General features: G+C 36.6%; 1 protein-coding gene across 2 annotated transcripts in view; it reads right to left on the bottom strand.

Moving 5' to 3' along the window:
• EML5 (EMAP like 5) overlaps nucleotides 1-22741 on the bottom strand; it is a gene marked incomplete at both ends in the record, with an annotated part of 113375 nt that overhangs the window by 3521 nt on the left and 87113 nt on the right. Inside the window, 11 exons of one of the 2 annotated variants that reach the window (XM_082000541.1) lie at nucleotides 505-667; nucleotides 1935-2107; nucleotides 2307-2495; nucleotides 2986-3100; nucleotides 5434-5591; nucleotides 7578-7786; nucleotides 10139-10312; nucleotides 13176-13196; nucleotides 15295-15393; nucleotides 16079-16208; nucleotides 17301-17430. In XM_082000541.1, coding sequence (XP_081856667.1) covers nucleotides 505-667; nucleotides 1935-2107; nucleotides 2307-2495; nucleotides 2986-3100; nucleotides 5434-5591; nucleotides 7578-7786; nucleotides 10139-10312; nucleotides 13176-13196; nucleotides 15295-15393; nucleotides 16079-16208; nucleotides 17301-17430 — 1561 coding nt within the window. The remainder of the gene's footprint in view (nucleotides 1-504; nucleotides 668-1934; nucleotides 2108-2306; nucleotides 2496-2985; nucleotides 3101-5433; nucleotides 5592-7577; nucleotides 7787-10138; nucleotides 10313-13175; nucleotides 13197-15294; nucleotides 15394-16078; nucleotides 16209-17300; nucleotides 17431-22741) is intronic. The other variant, XM_082000542.1, reaches the window with a different exon arrangement.

Raw genomic sequence — 22741 nt, 5'->3', positions numbered from 1 at the left:
TGTGAACAAAAGATAGAAATCAAAGTATGCCCACTTTATTTTGATTTTAAGAATGACTTTGAGCCCCATGGCTGGGAGCTGTAACACCATGATTTTGGTGCTGCTCCACAGATGCTAGCACTGAAATGATGTGTAATGCTACCATTCCGGTCAGGGACATGAAGAATTCACAGGTCTCTGGGGCTTACAGAATGATAGACTGTACTCCTTCCTCTTTTAAGATAGCCCATCAGCATCACAGAGGTAAAAAGGCAGTGAGACACATTACAGTGATTTTGAAATTTGCTTCTCCCTTCTACGCTTATTTTGTGTATTTAATACACAGTATAACTATGTTTGTCAGCCAGTTATCACTACAACAAAGTAACAGTCTAGTTAGTGACAGTAACCTACTACTCCAACATTTCATTACAAAATTTAGCAGTTGTCAAAGGAGAATACTTGCAGAGTATCTGTCATGAGTATGTTTTCCATTCAGTATCTTGAACCATTAATGACTGATACCTGGAGATAAGAGCTATCTGCAGAGAAGTCCATCTGGATCACAAAACTTGGGATATCTTTGCAATAGCTGACTCGATTTAGCGTGGGACCCAACGTCAGATCATAAAAATCCACTGCATTCTCACTGGAACCAACTGCTAAGTAACGAGAATCTGGGCTAAACCTGAACAGATAAAAGGGTTTATGAACACAGGTTGGCACTTAGAACAGACTCTAATAAGCACGAGTTAAATTTGCATTTCAAGTATCTCCTATGCAGACCTAAAGAGGGAGACAGAGTATTTTGTCTGCTATGCAAAATAACTTTTGAAACAAAATTTTCAGGGAACATATATGCAGTAGAAGGTGGCGATAATTTTGGTACAGCTGTCACATACAAATGAACTGGGAACATCTCCAGAATAATTCTGTTCATGATCTGATCTAATTACCATCGCAATGGTCTACCAACTTTGTGATATGCCCCCTATGACTTTGACTCTCTAACACTAAACATACAAGGCTACAAATTAAAAAAATGAAATTCTGTAAATGAAGAAAAGCCAGTCCTTCTTAGATTAAATGTATTGTACAGAAAGGTGTGAAATCAAACCTTTCATCTACCCAATGTATCTTTACACAGTGGTTTCTTTCCTTCAGTTTTCCTTTCTAGTCTTGAAACTCAGTATCTTCCAGAGTTGAACAAATTCCTTAAAGCCCCTTTTGTGTTACTAGGGTAGTTTATTTCTATTCTCTCCGAGACATAGCTTGGGACAGCTTTCTGATTCCAGCAATCCCCTAATTCCTAGCACAGCTCTCCTGCCTTCCTGCACAGCAAGGTCCCCGCTTGCTCAGATTTCTCCACTTATCCCGCTTTGCTCTCCAGAAGCTTCCCTTAGCTGATCACGAACAATTTATTTTATGGAAGGAACAATCTTGTCCTCCACTCAGGAAACTGAAGAAAAATTTTACTTCTGCTAACTCCTTTCTAACTAAACACAACAAAGAGCAAACTGGCAGGCAGGCATTTCCATTGTCTTTCGCAATCCAGTCTTCATCTGTAAACTTCTGATCTCACTTTACCTCCTACACACCATCTCACCCTGCTCCTTTTCACCTGCCCCCTGATTAGGATGGTGGTCTCTTCCTATTGTCTATTTAGTTCCCCATTCACCCTTCATTTTAACTAATCCTTGGCAATATCATCTGACACTCCTCCTATGGTAGTGCCTGTTTTTTGACTGATTGCTATTTCTTATCTTCAGGTACCACCTCCTTCCTTTTTATTCCTGGTATCAGAGTAATCACACGAACTCCACAATTCACTCATTGATTCCAGCTCTCTGAAATATCATTGCAATGCTCCTCAGAACATAACATTGTATTTTTAAAAATGAAAGTAATACAGATTTTTAGAATGCTACAATAGACAAAGGCATATATTTTCTGACCTGATATCTTGAATTGCTGATCTTCTGTCCCTTTTTTTCCCCCAAATTTTTAGAGAGGTCACAAGCAAAATAATAAATTCTCCATTTTTCATGCCAATAGCTACCATATCACCTTCTGGGCTGTAACAAACAGTACGAGCTGCGTGTCCTAAGCTGACTTTGTTCAGCATCTTCTGTGAAGAAATAAAAACCCAGAAGAGAAAAAGTTTCTATTTGTTCATATTTCAAAAGTACCTTATGCTAACAGTTTGCCACTGTCAGATGGATTATTCTCAGAAGACATTAAAAAAACATGTTTCAAGTCCTCAACACCACCACAAGACTAGGATTTTTTTCTTCCCCCCTAAACAACAACTATTCTCCAACACCTACCTTTTCAGCAATATCCCAGAGTCTTACTGTGCCATCTTCTGCAGCAGAAAGGAAAAAATCTCTGGAAGGATGTGTTGCTAGGCCCCAAATTGGTCCATCCATATGACCATTAATTAGAATGTTACATGCAGCATTCTTCTCTCCAACTTCGATTATTTCGGCATTTCTTGTCCCAACAAGAATTTTCCCCTTGAACAACAGCAAAAGAATTATCTCTGATATAATACATTAACTGCTCGAGATGAACAGTGATAAAGATATAATCCAAAGCTACAGTCTGTCAAGAAGGCTTGTTGAAATCAAGTAATCAAATAATCAGATAATTTATTTTTCAAACTCATCTATGATATATTACAGTACAAAGCTGTATATAAATCATGATGCTAGTTGAGTTATTGTTTGTAAGTCAGATATTTGAAGTGTGAAAAGAAAATAGAAGAGAAATCCTTGGTTGGTCTTTAATAAAAATATGTACAGAATATTATCCTAGCTAAGACTAAGATCTCCCAAAGCTGGTTTTTTTTGCTGCTGTAACATCAGTTGTAGACACCTTGTAGCTCAACCTTTAATTTCAAATAGTAACTACAAGAGAAGGAGGAAGCAATTTATTATAAATGTAATGCTATAGATCAATCCACAAATTACAAGCTTTATTTTAAAGACATGATGCTTTCTTTACCTTGCCTCTACAAACAGAGCGAACACAGTCCGTCATTTGTCCTGTCTCTAGCCTGAAGGCACGACATCGTTTCAGCTCTTGATCCCATAGCTTAACTGCTCCTCCTTCCTTTGAGCTATGAAGAAATCGGGAACAACCATGAGTATTATGGCTGGCACAAAAAAGACAATATATGAAAGAACTATATTATTTAATGTAACGCATTGTGAATGAGGCATTTTAGTATGTTTTAAATCATTAAAGATTCCATTTGTTTTTACTGAGCAGGTGATGTTAATATGCTGAGCCTCCTAGCTAAGCAAGGAATACCAATTCAAAGTCCTTGCTGTACTACTTTACGGAACAAGTTGAAAGACGGTCACTGCTAAGCTTCGTCTGAATTAGTAGCTCTTAGGGAATTTGTCTAGTCAAAGGAACAGTTAAGTGTGTGAACAAACTGCCATTTTATTATTAAGATAGGCAGTGATTATCAAAATATAGTTCAGCGAAACAGGAAAGATCTGGTATTTTACTACTGTGAAAGAAATGACAAAAGATCTTCATTTTTGGGAAAATGTCACTGTTTTCACCGCTGTGAAATAATGACAAAGATACAGGAGAAAAATCACACAACATTAATTGCACAAGATACCCAACTAATGAGTATTAATCATGAAAGCACTAGAGTGTTTCCCCCTCAACTTTCATAAGAACACATTAAAATAGGAAAAGTTTCTAGAAAGGAGATAAGTTTTAATGAAACAGTTATAAATCTGGCATTTCCAGTTGAGCTCGGACATAAGTTTTATCTGTCTTCAAAAAGAAAAGAATGTCCCCCAACAGAAAAGAAAATATAATGATCCACAATATTGAGCTGCCAATGTTACAACTTTGACTACTGAATGAACCCTGGCAAAGAACTCCAGAAAATTCAATCACAATTACTCTTTTTGTACTATTATTAGTAAAAGAACTGTAATGAATTATAAATTGCTAGTCCTTAGAATGCAATATTCTTTGCTTCCCAATAGTACTGTTTTGACACATGATTGGTCATCATACTCAGCAAAAAGATTTTATCAAAAGAGGATGATGAACTGCAATTAAGAATGCCAAGGCAGAAGCAAACATGCAATTTTCCTAAATGTAGAATTCATTTTGTATACTTTCAATACTCTGTTTTCCCACAGGAGATGAATTATTGTTTCTTACTGTTACTCATTACTGTTTCTTTCAGGTCAAATAGTAATTATTAAGAGACTTTGGTGCTAAGTGGTAGAACATTCTCCAAATAAAATCATGGTGATGTTTTATAAATACTAGAAGAAAAGTATTTCAAGCACAGAAATAAATAAGTTTTCAGCTGTGTCTGAATGTCAGCCAGGATCCTCAAGGACTATTTAAGGAAAAGGTAGTAAGTGGCCTGTGTCCTTCAAAATGGGACACATGCCATTAGATGGACTGTATTAGAGCTGAAACATTTCTTTTTCTTTTTTCATTAGCAAGGCACTAGAAAATACCAGAGTGCTTGAAGAGATATTTTGCTTACCACCCCAGAAACAAAGGATCTTGCTGTACCTTAGATTTGAGAGAAGACAGTTTGCCTTTGCCATCATAACTAAAAAGATTCTTCCTTTAAAAGAAGCTGTGCATTATGCTGCTATAATATTTATTATTTATTTAATCACAGTTGTGCAAATTACTTGGATTAACAACCTCAGTTCAACTTCAGAAAAAGAAGTAACCCATGAAGGACTAGCTAACATTTTAATGCTTAAAGCTATATTTCAAACTCAATGTTTTTGCCTTCTCTCAAAAATAGTTTTGTTGTGATAAATACCATTGAACCATCTAGTAAAATGATAAGGTGATTTCAAGGCTACTTTTGATTATAATAGTTCAGCCCTTTTCAGCTTAAGGAGGGAGAACTGTATCATCTCTTTGATAATTCACATATTTGTACTTGGAGAAGCATTACCTGACTGATGTAATGCAGTATAATTGATAATGCAATATAATTGATAATCCATTCACATAATTTATTTTACACTTGCCTATTATTTTAAACCAAAATAATGTAAAGTCATCATAAAATGCCTGAAGAAGCTTGCACATGTGCTTTGGAAAGATGACTGTTTAGAAGTTGAAATTATGAAGAACTACTTGTATAGCATTTGGATTCCGATTCATCCCCCTTGACTTCAGGTACTTAAGCAAGTCACCCAGGTCAGGATCCTTGCCACTCTAATCTTTCTCTTATAATCAATTGAAAAAAAATAGGTAGCTCATGTAGGCTTAACCACCACTTTGGAGGTGGTGGATACTTTTTTTCCTATCACCTATTCAGGGATTCAAAAGTGACTACCCTCCTAGCTTTGATGTCTTAGTTGCCTAGTGTTAGATGGGATGAATCCAAACCATTTCAAAATAATACATGTTTGTGCAGAAAAAGAAAAAAAGACGACTCACGGCCTTTCTTTGCCTCCTGTAACGATCAAACCATCTCTTAATGTGGTATACATTGTGAAAACAGGTCCATTGTGAGCTTTGGCCACAATTCGTATCAACACATGATCTTTCCAAACACAAACATCTCCACTAATAGTACCTGTAAATGTCAAGTTATTCTGAAAAGGGGAAAAATATACTCATCATCTGTTTCCGAGTAAGGCAGGAAGAAAAACATTCAGAAATAAAGATCATCACCATTTGCTTTTAGGCTAGATTGCTTTTATTTGCTGCTGTAGAAGCGCAAATTGTGGAAGGGGTAATAAAAACCTGGAGGGACAAAACAATGAGCTATTATATTCTTTCTTGAATTCTGAAACATGCTTTCTTGTAGCTAATAAGCGCTGCACTGCAAGAAGAAATGCAATGACTTAAGCTTCAGCCATAGGGTTATCTGTGTTTTCAGCCTATCAGGTGTGCAAACTGTGGTAAAAAAAGTAGAAAACGAAGAACAGTTTTGACATTTCACACAAACAGCCAGTTCCCACCCCCTTGCTATGTACGTTATGCTTGCACTCATTTTTGTTGTTAGGTGAAGGTACTCACTGGATTACAGTAACCATTAGTTTATGAAGAAAACAGTCTGACAACTCAGAACTAAAAGCTGCCTGTTCTTTACTTCTGCTTCCTCTTTTTGAAAGGCAATAAAAATAAATTTAATGGCCTCTGAAATGTAAAGTCAATTTATTAGGATACATTTAAAACCAACAGGAACTGGTTATTGAGCAAAACTGTTTTAGTAACTTACGTGAACAATCCTCAAATTCAGTATCATGTGTAGTATTTTAAGAGTACCAGGAGGCATGTATAGATTTGGCAAGAATGCTTTCCTTGACTGAGGTTGGTTGATGTTCTGCACCCTTTTTTTAAGGGGGCAGTGGGGGGGTGGTGGGGAGGAGTGCTCTAATAAATGAGTAAATAAAAGAGGACTGGAAATGAATGTGGGAGCAGATCCTCTGATCATCCTCACAGCATAACTGTTGGGCTTTTTCCAACCCCACCTTAGGAGGACCTAAACTAGCTCCTTCTGAGACAAAATCAAGGAAGAAAAGCACTCCCAGAACTACTCCCTACAGGAAGTATGCAGAACACACGAGGTTTGGATTTAGTCAGTTTGCACAGTTTTTTATAAAACCCCTGCAAGCTTTGCATCCTCAAACAACCTCATACCATACTCCAGGACATTCTGCATACAGCCTGATTTTCATGCTAAGAACCTGCACCTCCATAAGAAAGTTCAGAGAAGTTTTCCAAGCCCCAAACTAATGCCTGGGCTGTGCATCTCTTAACAGTTATCTTTTGGAAGACATCTTACTGCTTTGAAGGCCTCTCTCTTAAATCAGAGGTACCTGAGAGACACCACTCTGGAAAAGAGATAGTCTCATGAAAAATGAAACCACAGGCCAGTTACAGTTTCAAAAATCAAAATCGATAGTGTAAATTCAATCTGGACACAACAGGCAGGTCAGCAAGCAGAACAGTAATGCACACAATGAAAGAGAAGCACCACTTCACAGAAGGAATCTATGGCTATCTGCCCAGCTGAAGAGATGAGTGCTGCTCATGCAGAGCAACTCCTGAAATGGCAAACGCGTGGAACTTAGCAACAAGGCCCGCATTTGTCAAAAAACCCCACAGCAAAACAAAATCCTACTGTGGTCATCTAACAGTCAAAGACATTAACGAATGCCCCAGGACAATGCTGCTCTCAGATCACCCATGAGTAGTAATGCATATGGACTACAATACAATCACCCCAAGGTGGGCACAAAATTAGCCTCATTTCTACTGTTTGGTTTCTGCAATCTAGAGTCAGCTTTGTTTTACCTGGATGAAATACCAAGCAGCATATTACCAATCCAAAGCACCTATGTTTGTTTCTTTTGAAAATATACAAATCCAGAATTTTTTTATTTTCTGTTCTAAGGAAAGCTGCTATTAGTTCTAACTAGCAGGCAAGAATTAGAAACACTAAACAGAGTTTAATAAAACAACTGACATATTTATTAGCAAGTTAGAAAAGTCTCATTGAACTGAGTAAAGGCAGAAGAGTAAAAAAAATTTTTCTTTGTATACATTTTAGAATAGTTTGTTAAGGTACGTACCGCTCCAAAAGCTACAGATAGCATCGTTTGCATTCGGGCATCTTCTATGGAGCTCAGCAGCCCTTTTTTACTCAGAAGAGCTCTTCCAGCCAGTGTCCAGAACCTTACATGTTTTACTCCCACAGAAACAAACTGGGTATCTGAATCTGGTCTGAATTCTGCTACAAATATACGCTGGTTATGACCAGCTCTGCTGGCAATTTTGGCACCTGGCAGAAAGAAAATGGACATTTTGAATTTGCTGAGAAAAATATACATTTACAGTTAAAAAAAATATAAAAATTATGGAGAATGATGAGTTATCCAAAACCACACAGGTCGTAAAAAAAAGCTCAAACTGCTCCTAACTTAAAACTAAAGTAAGATGCAAAAAAAAAAAAATCCCACCTGCACCCAAAACCTATTTAATAAGACCTAGTGAAGTGTAGCACCTAATGAAGGTGCCACCTACTTATAATTTTCAATTTCCTCAGGTGTATAAAAGGGTTAGGAGCTCAGATCCAAGTAAATGTCCATCTCTTCTTAAATTCCTAGGACTCCTCTGAAAATCCCAAACTCTGGGCAAATTACAAGAGACTAATGTATGACTTCTCTGCAAACTTCGTCCAAAGTTTTCTTTCTTTCTGCAGAAAACACAGAAACTGACTTTGTTACGTACTGTCTTAGATTCAAAAGTAATGCTTTTCCAGTCTCTTCAGAGGTGTTAAAGTCAGACACTTTGAGCCATATGAAGATTCCTCGATCTGGATCCTTAGCTGCCATGTTGAATCTGTATCAACTCTTAAGAATGAGCACAGGCACATTCTGACTGAAATGGCAGTGAATTGCTGCATGAGCTTTTAACACACTTGCTTCATACTACCTAAGATTGTATAAATACACATTTGACACTGCATCCAGCTCCACAAGATCTAGCAGACAAGCTGTGAAAGATCACTCTTTATTAACCTGATAGCTGATATTTAAAATTCTGAGAGATGTTGATCAATGGAAATCTTCAAAGGGAGAGGAAACCACAGAATCATTAAGGTTGGAAAAGACCTTTAAGATCATCGAGTCCAACCATCAACCCAACACCACCATGCCCACTAAACCATGTCCCAAAGCACCACGTCTACATGTTTTTTTAAACACTTCCAGTACTGATGACTCCACCACCTCCCTGGGCATCCTGTTGCAATGCTTGACCACTCTCTCAGTAAAGAAATTTTTCCTGAGATCTAGTCTAAACCTTCCCTGGTGCAACCTGAGGACATTTCCTCCCGTTCTATCACTAGTTACTTGGGAGAAGAGACCAACACCCACCTCACCACAACCCCCTTTCAGGTAGTTGTAGAGAGCGATGAGGTCTCCCCTCAGCCTCCTCTTCTCCAGACTGAACAACCCCAGCTCCCTCAGCCGCTCCTCACCAGCTTCATTGCCCTTCTCTGGACACACTCCAGCACCTCAGCATCCTTCTTGTAGTGAGGGGCCCAAAACTGAACACAGGATTCAAGGTGCGGCCTCACCAGTGCCGAGTACAGGGGCACTATCACTTCCCTACTCCTGCTGGCCACACTGTTTCTGACACTGGCCAGGACGCTGTTGGCCTCCTTGGCCACCTGGGCACACTGCCAGCTCATATTCAGCCAGCTGTCAATCAGCACCCCCAGGTCCTTTTCTGCCAGGCTTTTCCAGCCACTCCTCCCCAAGCCTGTAGCGTTGCATGGGGTTGTTGTTTCCAAAGTGCAGGACCTGGCGCTTGGCCTTGTTAAACCTCATACAATTGACCTCAGCCCATTGATCCAGCCTATCCAGATCTCTCTGCAGAGTCTTCCTACCCTCAAGCAGATAAAATTAATAAAATAACCCACTAAATAAATAAAAAATAAGAAATAAATAAGATATAAACCACTAAAACTAAAGAATCAGTTTCATATTCTGTGCATGGCTTTGCCAGACAGAAAGGAGATGAGGAAGGGAGATGAGGAAGGGAGCTGACCAAATCGTTTTAGCCTAAATCTTGAACTCAGATCAAAGCCAGTCTGAAAAACTGTAGTATAGCTTAAAACACCCATATATAGCCTCATAGAGGAGCTATACTGTCATCACATTTTTTCAATTTGCAATTTTTGGGGGATAATTTTAGGAGTACAACAACCTAGTCAGTAATCAGACTCTAGAGAAGAATAAGGACAGAGAAGAAGAGAAAATTTCTTCTGGGAGCAAAAAACATTTTACAAAGAGTTTTTATCAAGCAGCAAAGAAATGATTGAAATTAAAAAAAAAAAGTAAAAAGAATGAAGACTACAATTTTCTTTAATTATTCTAACTGGAAGTCAGTGAACTATCTTGATCAACTATCTTGATCTTTACACAACAGTTCCAAAGGAGATATATTTACCTGCTCCTAGAATGGGTAAGTACAGTTATTTTACCTCTTCTTGTACAGTGCATAGTGCACAGCATTTATCGTAATAATTTTTGATCTGCTGATATATTTATGTTACAATTGCTCTTGACTGAAGCCAACATACCTCTAACAATATAAACACATTCTACAAAAACAATCACTTTCCTACCTTCCTGCCACTTCCAAATGGTAATGGTGTGTTCAGGATCCAGCCCTACAGAGAGCAGCAGTTTGCCAGTGGCACTGAAACTGACTGAGCAAACGCCCTTTGAATGGTAGCACCGCAGCACCGACAGCGTCTGCTTGTTCATTGCATCCCACACGTGAATAGAAGGAGCTGTAGCTACACAAATATAAAACCACGTAATTAGTATATGTTTTGAAAATGTCCAATGATTTGTTTATTGACGCAGTTAATATTTTTTAATAAGACATAAAATTGTTCTGGTCAGACAGAATTAGGAAAAAAAAAAAGAAAAGAAAGGAGATTTTGGCCTCTCTTTGGAAACCAATTTACAGCAAACAGGCTCATTAAGTAGGACGAAGAAGGTGGCCTCATCACACTACTGGAGATGAAAACTTTGCTTATCCTGTTACTGGACTTCTGAAGCACAGCAGAAGCTCTGAAAGCAAGCTGACTTTTTTTCTCCTAGTAAAACTTAGCTCAGCATGCTAACTCAAACACCTTCTTAAATATTGAGGAGATCGTCAAGAATGTCATTTTTACATGGGGCTTTTGGACAACTGATAGCTACAGGGAAATTAGTTTACAGTGCAAGGCCAAAACCTCCTTTTCTACAAAATGGCCATCTGTCTGAAATGCATGCTCTCTTAGGAGAACATCAGCTGAATAATCAGCTTGCTTACTGATGTAGAAGAACTAGGGTATTTAATTTAGTTTGCATTGTTTAGTCTGCAAGCTCTTTGCAGCAAGAACTGTCTTTCCATGCTACTAATGTATGTGATTATTTCTATTATGATGACAGCTGGGTTTTTTCCAAATGCAATGCCTTCTCCAAAGATTCTAAAATTCATGTATAGTTTGCAATCTCTGAATAGCATCTAGGGCGTTTCCAGAGACGCTCTCTCAAATTGATCTCCAGTAAATCTGACTGCAGAGTCTGGAGGTTACTGGTTAATGTCATAGACCCAGATTTACATAAACTAAATTCTATTTCAGCTCCATGCTTTGTGTTTCTAATCAGCTAAAATTTAGTCCCTCAAAGGCACACATGTGATGGGAAACAGTGGGCACAGGGACCTACGTAAAATTTTATCTACATGAAACTAAGGTTTTGAGCACAATTCCACAGCTGTTCCAAAACAGTCTTTAGAACAATCTTCCTAATTTATTTGGTTTTCCACTGGAATTTCCCCTCATGGCACCACCATGCTGTTACCACCACCTTTTGAGAGGTACCATAGCATGGAATAGACATGCCATTAAAACAGAAAGGGCAGGGGGTGGCAACAACTGTCATGTCTCAAAATTTTCAGCAAACTCCTTGGTGTCCTTATTGAAAGTTGAGGGAAGGGAAAGCTTTATTATGGCTCTGAGCTGTTCTTTCCTCTTCAGCACTCCCCTTGGTAAAACTCTGTATTGTCCTTGACCTGTGCACCTCCCCTATAAACTTGACCAAAATTTTCCTTTTGTGTGGCAGGCAGAAGCTTTCAGCTAGATTTCATGAATAAGAACTGACAAAATCTTTCAGAGCAAGATTTGCAGGACAGAGAACATGGACTCTTGAGTCCTCCTACTTGATGGTGTTCTTCTGAAAGTCTCTGTCCTGACATTGCGTCCTGCTTGTGGAACACTCCAGCGGCTCAACATCTGCTCTCACAAGAAATATTTTGTAAGGTGTGATCTCCTTCTGGGAGAAGTTACATAAAGCTACCATGGGCTGGCAGGACAAAAAATATCTTCAGTAAGAAGAAGCAAATCTATACCAAGTCATTATGAAACTTAATTTGCCATTCTAGCCTATTACAAATATTACTTCTTCAAGAACTCCTGCATCACTGTAGACAACAGAAAATTGGAACTAGAAAAGCAAAAGTTGTTGGTAAGAAAGGTGCCAAACAGCCATCGATAAATTTAACAAACTATGCCACTTTCTAATGAAGGTAGTCAGCAGCTTGGATTCCAGACTAATGGTCCCACAACAAAACAAAAAATCAGTGTGCTGGTTTCAGGCGGTGACAACAGAATTAAGTAATATACACAAGCTCAAACTAAAGTTGCAGTAGGAAGAAGGCAAGTGAGAGAGGGAAAGTCTCCAGGCAGTATATGCAGGACTAGAGATGTTCTTTCATATAAACAACCATATCATCACTGCTGCTTTTATACAGTTTAGAAGTGTGGGAAAAGGTACCTATATTCTTCCTCCCATCCTTAGAGCAAGCACAATTTGGCATATTTAAAAGAAGGCAACACACATTAAAAATGCCATTGTACATTTGTTATACACAGAACAAGCTTTAAATCCACATGAAGATTAATATACTTTCTAGGTACACATGAACACACATTTATGCATCTCTGAAGATGTGTCACAAGACAATTATGGCTGCTCAACAAGGAGCTCACTCACACACGATGGTGATGAATTTTTAAGATTAGAGTTGAGAAAACAACATATTAATAAAAAATAGCTCAGTCGAGACTGTCAAACTGTCAAAGACCCAAAATGATACAGAAAAAATTAAACTGACATCATAACAAGCATTTTGGATCAGTGGTAATAACTGCATGACAATCATACATAAATGTGAAAGGTGATTGGTTTTTTCACTCAGTCACCTAGGCCTCCTCAATGGAATTTACTTTAGAAATGCATATTTAAAATTATACTCAATTGAGTGCCTAAAACAAGTGTTAATTGTCAGCCCCAACATGTCTGTAAAACCTGCAAGCATACATAGGAATGCTACAGTAGCAGTATGTATTAGAACTCACTAATCACTGGGCAAGAAGGGAACATGTCACAGCAAAAGTAGTTTTTAAGAGTGTTCTAACATTTTAGTTGTTTCTATATTTAAAATTTGCTGAGCTGTTTTGGTTTATATTCAGTGCTGACAGTAATATGATTGATAGAGGGTTTAATAAACTAAAAATGAATTCATGTCACTTATTGCTCTATAAAGCTATAGATGGCTACTAGGTAGGCTAACTACACCTGAAGATGTTAAAATTTTGTTTCCCTTACCTGACATATCTGCTGAGTCTCCTGTAATGGAAAAGCAGCAGAAAAATAATTAGACCAGAAATATGATAAGTGCTAAAGAAATATATGCCACATTTAGTGTAATTTCTTAACACACACCTTGATGTCATCTCTTTGCATTGCAGCAGCACCAACACTGCTTTTAGTGTTAAAGATGAACAATTACTGATAAAAGGTGGTCACATCAGAAGTAAAAATTCATAGAATAAATATATTTTGATTTCCATTTTGAGTTACAACAAATCTCGTTTTGGTCTATGTTAGGTCTCTCTTTGCCAAACTAAAGAAACAGAGTTTACATGTTACTGATACCTAACAAATTAAGTGGAAAAAAAAAATGCTGAATGCTATTCTGCTCAGAAGTAATGTTTCAGTCTGATCTTGACAACTGGCAAATACACCCAATGTTCTTCTATAGGAGCATTAAGAAATCAGGATTATAAAGGTTCAGGTACTGGGAAATATTACCGAGACTCCACGTAACAGCATTACAGTTTAAAAATGCATTTAACAATGTTTCTGTAAATCTTTTGAAGACTTAAATCAAGATGGTAAAGCTATGTTTGCGCCAGTCTGATCAGCAGGAAAAGTAGCAGCAAAGTACGTTCTTTATGGAGTATGTACTCCTTAACATCTGTTCAGAATCTAAAAATAAGTGTTCTTTATTTTGCTTCCAGCTCATTTTTCAGATTTAATTCTCTCCTTAAAAATAGTATGGTTTATAGTTTAATTTTTAAGAGTCATCTGCTCCTGATTTGCATACTTTAATCCACATTGCAAAACAGTTGAAATTGTTCTACTGCTAGTTGATACAGAAATGATTATAAAATAAAAAAGCATTAAAGGTCCTGTGTTTCTTCTTGGGTAAGATGAACACTGAAGAAAATCCATGCAAAGAACAAGTTTTCACATTATGCCTACATTTTTCCCATACATTCTATGACATGGAAAAGCAAACAGGGCCAGATTAAGAAATACGCTGAAAAAGCAAATTCCTAAAGACAATAACAGTAATTGTAATTCCTGCAAATGTTCTTTGCAATCAAACCACATGCAAAAATCTGCTGATATTTTTTTCCATTTAAATAATTTCCATTAATGATTTAAAAATTGATGTGAGGCAAGAAACTCACCAAGAAATGAAGCTATCTTAGCTAGGCAGTTACTACTATCAAGGAATCAATTTTAATGAGACATCCACCTAAAAATGCGTAAGACGGAGGGAAGCAGGTAATAAATTGACAAACTGACCACGTTAGATGAAACATCTAAAACAAACCTACAGGGGAAAAAAACCCACAGGTATTCTGGCTAAAATAAACTAAGGGTTGCTTTTTTATTCTATGCACTAAGGAAAACAATGTGATTTTGAATCTGCTGAGAAACAAGTGAAAGTATGAACACTGCAGCTGGGTTGTAGGACTACAAAAATTACACTACTCTGCAAAATTTAGAAACAGCACTATTAGTTCAGCTATGCAGATGCACAGGGCTTCTTTTTCTTTTTCTCTTTTTTTTTTAAACCTGGTTAGTTCATAGATCAATTTTAGTGTTACTATGAAACATATTTATCTTCCCCCTAGATCTAAATTTATCTGTAGGTAAACACCATTAGGGTTTTAGTTCTGCCTAGAATATTGTAACTATGTATTATCAAAACACCAAGTAGGTATTATAAATCTGCCTGATGAGATAAAACCTACATAAAGTGACATCTATTTTAAGAATTCTGGGTTTAGTCCATATAGAAATTAAACATAGCTCAATTAAGCTTCTTTGGAAGGGCTATGATTCTTTGGAAAGCCTAACACAAGCTGATAGTTAAATAAAACCAGACTAATTTCATGGGGCTTAAGATTTCTAAAAAAAAATTTTTTGTAATGCTCCAAAAGATAAGCTTAATCTTCCTTCATGCGTCAATGTTTTTTGTTCAACTTTATTACATTATACCCAAAGAAACATATAAAGAGGACAGGTAACTGAGTTACACTCATACAAACGGAGATAGCATAATCAACTATTTTTGTGATTTATCATGAACTCACAAGGCCCTAATTGCATGCTTTTACTTTAATTTCTTTTTACAAAAATACAAACATACCTACTTGGCCAGTTGCCACTATGTTGGTAAACTTGGGGTGCTGATTTACAGTGAGGCACAAAATATCATCATTGTGTTCCTGGTAAAAAGACTGAGAGCCTAAAAAAAAAGTCCAACTTTATTTAAAATGTTTATACACACATAGACATGTTTAATGTTTGAAAATTTTATAATATTTGTTAGAAAACAGCATTATGCTGGTGTTGCATTTTGGAGATTAAAATCAGAAAACAGTAACTCCTAATTTTTTATCTCAATTTTAACACACAGCATTAAATAACTCCAAATTACTCCCTCAAGTTTTTTACATCAAGTTGCTTAAATATCACAGAAACAAATGGCAGTGGGTTACTCTTTAAAAGGTCTAAGTTGTCTAAACTTAAATTGGTTATTGGGAATTAATGTATGTGACACAGAGGACTGAAACTAAACCAAATAAAAAAATAACTACCTTAGTCTTAGAAAAAAAACATTAAACAACTACAATGACCCCACTGTTCAGCTATCTAAGTTTCTGTGATCATTTTGAAAAGCAAATTTCAGAAAGCTAATACCAAAATAATAAAAGATTTATTTCTGTGAAAATTCAGTCACCAGAAACATTTCAATATATTTAGTTTTCTTATTCAACTATTATGAATCTTCCCTACAGACCAAATTTTCAGCAACAAATAATAATTTTCCCACACACTTTTATAAGATTTAAAGCATACCAGTTACTTCATAAACTGTAACTCTATGTGTGTGAAGAAACCTTTTTCCTCAGGAGTGGGTTTTCTCCTACCTGTTGCCACATTATACAAGATCCCAATAGACGCAGTATGATATATTACATCAGCACCATCATTCAAATAGTGCACATTGTTTCTGCAGTCCTTGCCTCGGTACCCAAATACCAGCTCCAAAATTAGGTCCTAAAAAAGATATTTCCATCTATTAGATACTGAAAACATTAAAGCAATTATGAACTTTACAATCTTTTACAGCATTTTATTTTTCTAATGTGTTCTTATGCAGTAAAGGAAAAGGAGTTTAGTGGTATCTCAAACCAACAGAAACTGAGATCCTGCCTTCCCTGTCAGCTTACATTGCTGCTCATTCTTGCCGTACGCAGTCATGTCATTGTATCATCTCTGTTTGGTGGATGCCGCAGAACATTTATTCATATATATACACACACGCACATATATATACACAGAAAGGAATACTCATACACATCCATATAAATAAATAAATTACAGTAAGCCAAGAAGAACACAGCTCTTTTGATGCAGAAAATACTAAGAAACAAAGAATGACAAACATTGGTACACAATTTAATACCAGCTGGCAATTAAGAAAGCTGAATTACAGCCTAAAACTTCTAGCACACTGATGGCAAAAGGCTGTTTATTACGCTACAACCATTTTGTTTCGTATCATAGACAATATTTCAGCTGATATGAAGAACTACATTTTTCAAGGTTAGATGAAATTTCCACTTCAGCTTAATCAAAAGTGAGTATATTTACTTGCTTTGGCCATGTAATGAAAAAACCAAAACCAAGTGCTTCATTAGCATCATTAATAGATTTTTAAGAATTATTTTATTTTTAAAACTGTTAACTATTATGTATTTTAAACAAAGTTTAAAAAAAAATGCAGTAAAATATGCTTAGTTTTATTAGTGATACATACAACTATTAACAATCCAATTATCTAAACAGGACATACTGCTTTCTACACACTGCATTTAAAAGTTTTTTTGTTACTAAGAATTAAGTTGTGCTCCATTTCATTTGCAGGAAAATGTAATATCAGGCTTTTTTTGGATCTACAAAAAAAAAATTCTCTCCCACTTTTTTTGCTGCCTATTTACTCACTATTCAATATTTCCATCTTTAATACATTTAAAATGAAACAATCATTTAGGGTGTCCACAAATGTGTCAATTTCTGGGGGGAACAACAAAAAAAAAACATCCTAAAAGGAGAGGAAGAGCAAGTGGAGATCAGTGTTTTTCTTACCTCTATAGGTCTCTTTTTTTTCCCAACATTATTTGTTTGAAGTTTCTCAGGCTGTGGCAATGCCCTACTAACTGGTGGTCTGAAATAAAGAACTGTGAATAAGAGAAGGCTGTCCGTCACCCATTCCATACTAACACAGTACCTTCCAACCTGCATATGGAAAACTTATAGCCCTATCCTGCTTAACTGACATTTGTATTCATCTTTAAAATAAATACCTCTGTCAAAGGTAAAAAAAACAACCACCTTTGTTTAACATGCTAGGTTTTCCAACAATTCTTCAGCAATTCCCGAGGTTAATGCAAAAGCTTGTTTTACAATGAATGACTACTGATAAAATATTATTTGCTTTTTCGTGCTATATTCTTAAGGTACTTCCATCTTCTCTGTAGCAATTTTTATTGGATAGCTTTAAAGGCTTACCTGATTAATCTAAATACTTGAGATAACCATTCTTGTTCCCACATGCCTTCCAGCAGGCCCTAACTTTTCCTATTTTTGTAATAGTTTGGAAAGAACTCCAGGTACACCTGCCCATTCAGTCTTATCTCAACAGAAACAAGTTATTGATCAATGCAAATGCAGTAATATCAGCCATAACTTATGTTCCACTGTTCTGAATAGCCCAGGTTTAATTAAGAAATCTCAACTAGGTTTGTCTGATAAATATCTGCAACCTGTCTTTCAGATTATGTTCAACTGTTCATATACAAAGAAACATACAAACAGGTAATTTTTATTTATCAAAATTATGCAATTATTTCTAGTAATTTGCAGTATTGGCTCTTGGTTCTATAAATACAGCACATGTGGCCATGAAAAGAAACCTGTAAGTTTGACCCCTCGGAGGAAAAATTAATTAAAAAATAAATACTACATATAGATTCAACGAAATCCAGATGATTTAATCCAGTAGGCAACATGACAAACTAGTATCACACAAAGTAACAGGTCAGCTCTCTTTCATGTTCCCTTTTTAGTATGAAGTACTTTTAATTCCATCTCTGCTCTCGAATGATGACTTTCATGCAACATAATCACTATGTTTTCTAAGAACAATAGATGATGATTTGCTTCTACATTCTATATTTCAAGCTACATTCAAAAAGTATTTTTTCAGTTATTCAAATAAAATACCATTTTCTGAGCTTTATTCCTTCATTTTCCCTGCCTAATTTTAGTACAACTTATAGATTGAGGTCATATCACCGATCAAAAGATTTGTACATATTATAATGAAAATTATACTGCAACTATAAACTGTGTGCTGAGATACTTCAGTTACTTCTTCTACACTTAGAAGCCTGATAAGTAGCTATGGAAAAAAAATCACAAAAGAAAAACAGATGATGAAAAATTTCTGTCTAGTAAAGAAGTCTGTCAGATGCCTGGATCACCCAAACACAATCAAGTTTATTACAACTGGCTATCATGTTAGCTAGGGCCAGAGGGAGGTACTTGAAACATTTAATTCAGCATCATAAATCTAGATTTTATGAAATGTAGAATCTTTACAGTAGAAAATACAGATCTAAAAAGAAACATTGCTACTTTACATTGGACAGTTAACACGAGTCTTTTCACAGGGGGGGAATGTGGGCTGTGTTAAATAAATTCTTATCAGAGCAAAGTATGAAATAGTCATTTAGAGTTAAAAAGAAAATTCAAGGCATGAAGGAAAATAACTAAGGCTCATGTTTCTTATTCATTCATAAATAAGTGCAAATTAAAACAGAGAACACTAATTGAAGTATGGAGATAAGACTTTTATACCTTCACAAAGAATGGTAGTCTAACACTTGTTTTTTGCTACTCCAAAATTCTTACTCTTGGAAAACAGACTTCTTATAAACTGGCAATAAAGGCAAAATCTGGGGACACCTACCATACATACCAATGCAGGTGAGAAAAGGAGACCAATGTGGACATGCACTAAAGGTGTCCTTGCCCAGAGACAAATATTAAAAGACAGCAACGTTTAAATACACTTTCAGTCCTGTTTGAAGTATGTCTGGTGGGAATGTACTCCTAGACTTCCTTCTCAAAGGTCCTCAGTTACAGATCTTTCTTCCCTCTCTGAGGTCTCCAGTTGGAAGGAATTCACATACACCTCCAGAGAGAAAAGGATGGCATTTGAATTTATTTTTCAATTATAGCCTGGACCTAGCCCACAGCCATAGCATCCTGTCCCTTAGTCTGTAAAGGTGAAAAAAGTATTCTCCTAATTTTTAGAAAAGAGGAGGAAAAGCAAACCAAGCATGGTCTAGGCTGCCCTCATTACCTACACAAGCATGTTGGCCAGTACAGAAAGCAAGGAACACATCTGATTTCATGACCACTCTTGAATCACTACTGTCTCTCAACCAGCTCTTTCCAGGTCTTATACTTAATGAGCAATTCCTAGCCTCCCCAGCTATCTTCCTGGTCCTTTCTTCTCTTCTGTCCTATCACCACTGACTCCTAGCATGCTCTCATCTAGCTTGCCATATTACAATGAAAGTACTGCTAAGTACGATAAAAATTCTCAATTTTAATTGAAAAAAATGAAGAAACTACATTTTTATTTACAAGTTTCTAAATTATCAACAAAAAACACTCCCAATAGGTCATAATGTTTATCGTATTAAGTATATATGGAGAGAGGTCACCTAAAGTTTTGCAGAGGAAAAAATCTTTCACCATATTTGTTCCCCATCTTCACAGTAGATGAGCAATATCAGTTACAAATGCACTGATCAAGCGGTAACAGGTATCTCCCACTGCCATAGAAGCCTTCTTATCACTGTGGGCTACTCAAATCGAATCAAATCCGATCACGTAAAACTACTGAAATGCATGAACAAAAATTAAACCGCACAGATCTGGTACGGGGAATGGGCTTTCTGAAAGCACTTCAGTGATACAGAGAATAAAAACCTGCCCTTATTCATTCAAGTAAATGAAGAGATAGACAGAAACTAACAGAGCCCAGGTCCAATTAAAATTTGCTGAGCAGGGGCAGGAATAAAATCAGACAACTTCATCAAATATCTGAGGTAAATTTACAGTAAATATTTTATATTTTAAATTTCTGGTTTGTTATGGCCAATCCAGCAACAGTGTTGTTGCTGTTGCTCTAGAAATTGATAAAACACAGCATAAAGAGCCCTTCTTCCACTTGTCACCCTCACATTTGACACAGAGCACTCAAGCTTCATCTCTACCCCCTGCCCCCCCCCCGCTTTTGATATTTGTGCCTGAAAGGAAAAAGTGAGTTAGAGGGGGGGGAAAAAAAGGCAGAAAAACTAAATAGAGCAGGAGACCATATCTGAGGTTTCATGAAAGCAGTAAAAACTGAAAGGACATGGTTCTGGCACAGGTTTATGTTACGGGAACGGAACTGACTGGAATTGAAGATTTCTCTGCTGCTTGGATCTAGAACATGGCATTTTTATAACATTTACCGTCTGCTAATGCCTTGTGATAGAATGGGAGAAGAGGTAGAAAAATCTCACATTATACAACCGTCTGAAAAGACCATCTATACTTAAAGGCTGTAAAGAGAACGAGATACAAATACAGGTGGATATCCATCCTTAGCCAACCATTACAGAATCACAGAATGGTAGGGGTTGGAAGGGACCTCTGAAGATCATCTGGTCCAACCCCCCTGCCAAGGATCACCTAGGGCAGGTTGCACAGGATCGTGTCCAGTCAGGTTTTGAAGGTCTCCAGAGAAAGAGACTCCACAAGCTCTCTGGGCAGCCTGTTCCAGTGCTCGATTTATTTACATTTTATTACATTTATTTACATTACATCTTTTATTTACATTTGTACCTCACCACACAAAAGAATAAAGTAAGTGCGTTGGTCCAAAAGTACATTGCACCGAAGTGCAAAGTACCAAAGTACATTGGTCAGTAAAACTTGACAATCTATACTCAACTGTATTATCTCCTAGGTCACCTAAACAATTCATACAAGTACCCATCTATGAAAGACTAACTCTGCAGTCATTCAGAGCAGTGGAACTGGAATGCAAATTACACGCACATATGTATTTTTTTTCCCAATTAAGTATCAAGATGACAACTTGTGCATTTAAAAGCAGGAATGTTGAAAGACACCAAAATACATTTTCCAAGTGCTTTTTTTACAGGTGCGAAAGCTGAAGATATTTTTCATTTGCTATTTGATGTGCAGGAAAATGACTAATGGTATATACAACATACAGTGGTCACATACCCACATGTATAACTGGCGGCATGCTCGAAAACTGTGGGCAAAAGATGGGAAGGAGAGCATGAATAACATTTTGGGGTAAATGCACGTATGGATGGGGTCAGTCTGAACACATGGAGCAGAGTTCCAGCCATCTATCATAGGGGAAATAAATACCTTAATATTGGCACTTTATTTGCAACATGGAAATAGAATCAGTAATTTAAATATTTATATATAATCAGTAATTTTAATATTTAATGTATCAGTATTTTGATATTTCTTGTTGAGACCATAAAAACAATGCTAGCACTCTGAAGTAGTTTACAAAACAAAAAAATTCCTTCTTCACGGTTTTTAGACACAGTGTCAATATTACTGATACTGCTATCCATGTTGTCTTGTATAATGATGTTGTATTTCACTCCCTATTTTTATTATTGATACTGAGTTTCTAAAGTTATTACCAGAACAAGGGATGGTGTGGTTAATCTAAACTGACGTCAATTCTTTGATTTCCATGGTAACTTATGACAATGCCAATTACAATATTTATTTCTGTTTTAAAAATCCAGGTGTTATTTTGGGCATGATTTCATAAAGCAAATTATAGCTCTTGGTACAAAAGAAAAAGTCCCTTCCTGTGAGGGTCACCATAGCTGCACATTGTACTTTGGGAGACTTGCAGAGAACTTTGCAGTGATTTTGCACTAGCCTTCAGCAGGAAGCAACTTTCATTGCCCTTCCCAAAAGGTGTTGGCAAGCATGAGGTAGAGAATTAATTTTAAAAGTAAGGAGGAGTTCTTCCCATTCCATTGGCAAGATTTCCAAAGTCACTTGTGAAACTTTAGAGGTCTGATTTCCATTAGAAGATACTGGAAGCTCATAGTTTTTAGATACTGCTTCCTGACAATGATTAGTTGTAATTATTTTCCTGTGTCCTACGAGTAGTTAAGTGCCATTTTGTATGCACTAATGTGGATATAGGTAATCTAATACTTAAATAATTTAGCAACATGTACACCTTGACATCTCAGGTGAGACTAGCCCATCAAATGTAAAACAATCCACCTTTGAGGTGGACAGCTGTCCACTAGGGGCTAGAGAGAGTGCTAATCTCTATATTTTAATACCTATTACAGAATCACAGAATCATTAAGGTTGGAAAAGACCTTTAAGATCATCAAGTCCAACCATCAACCCAACACCACCATGCCCACTAAACCATATCCTGAAGTGCC

The sequence above is a fragment of the Phaethon aethereus genome, assembly GCF_964289735.1.
Source record: "Phaethon aethereus genome assembly, chromosome: 5".
NCBI lineage: Eukaryota > Metazoa > Chordata > Aves > Phaethontiformes > Phaethontidae > Phaethon > Phaethon aethereus.
This window is presented reverse-complemented; position numbering and strand designations above follow the sequence as displayed.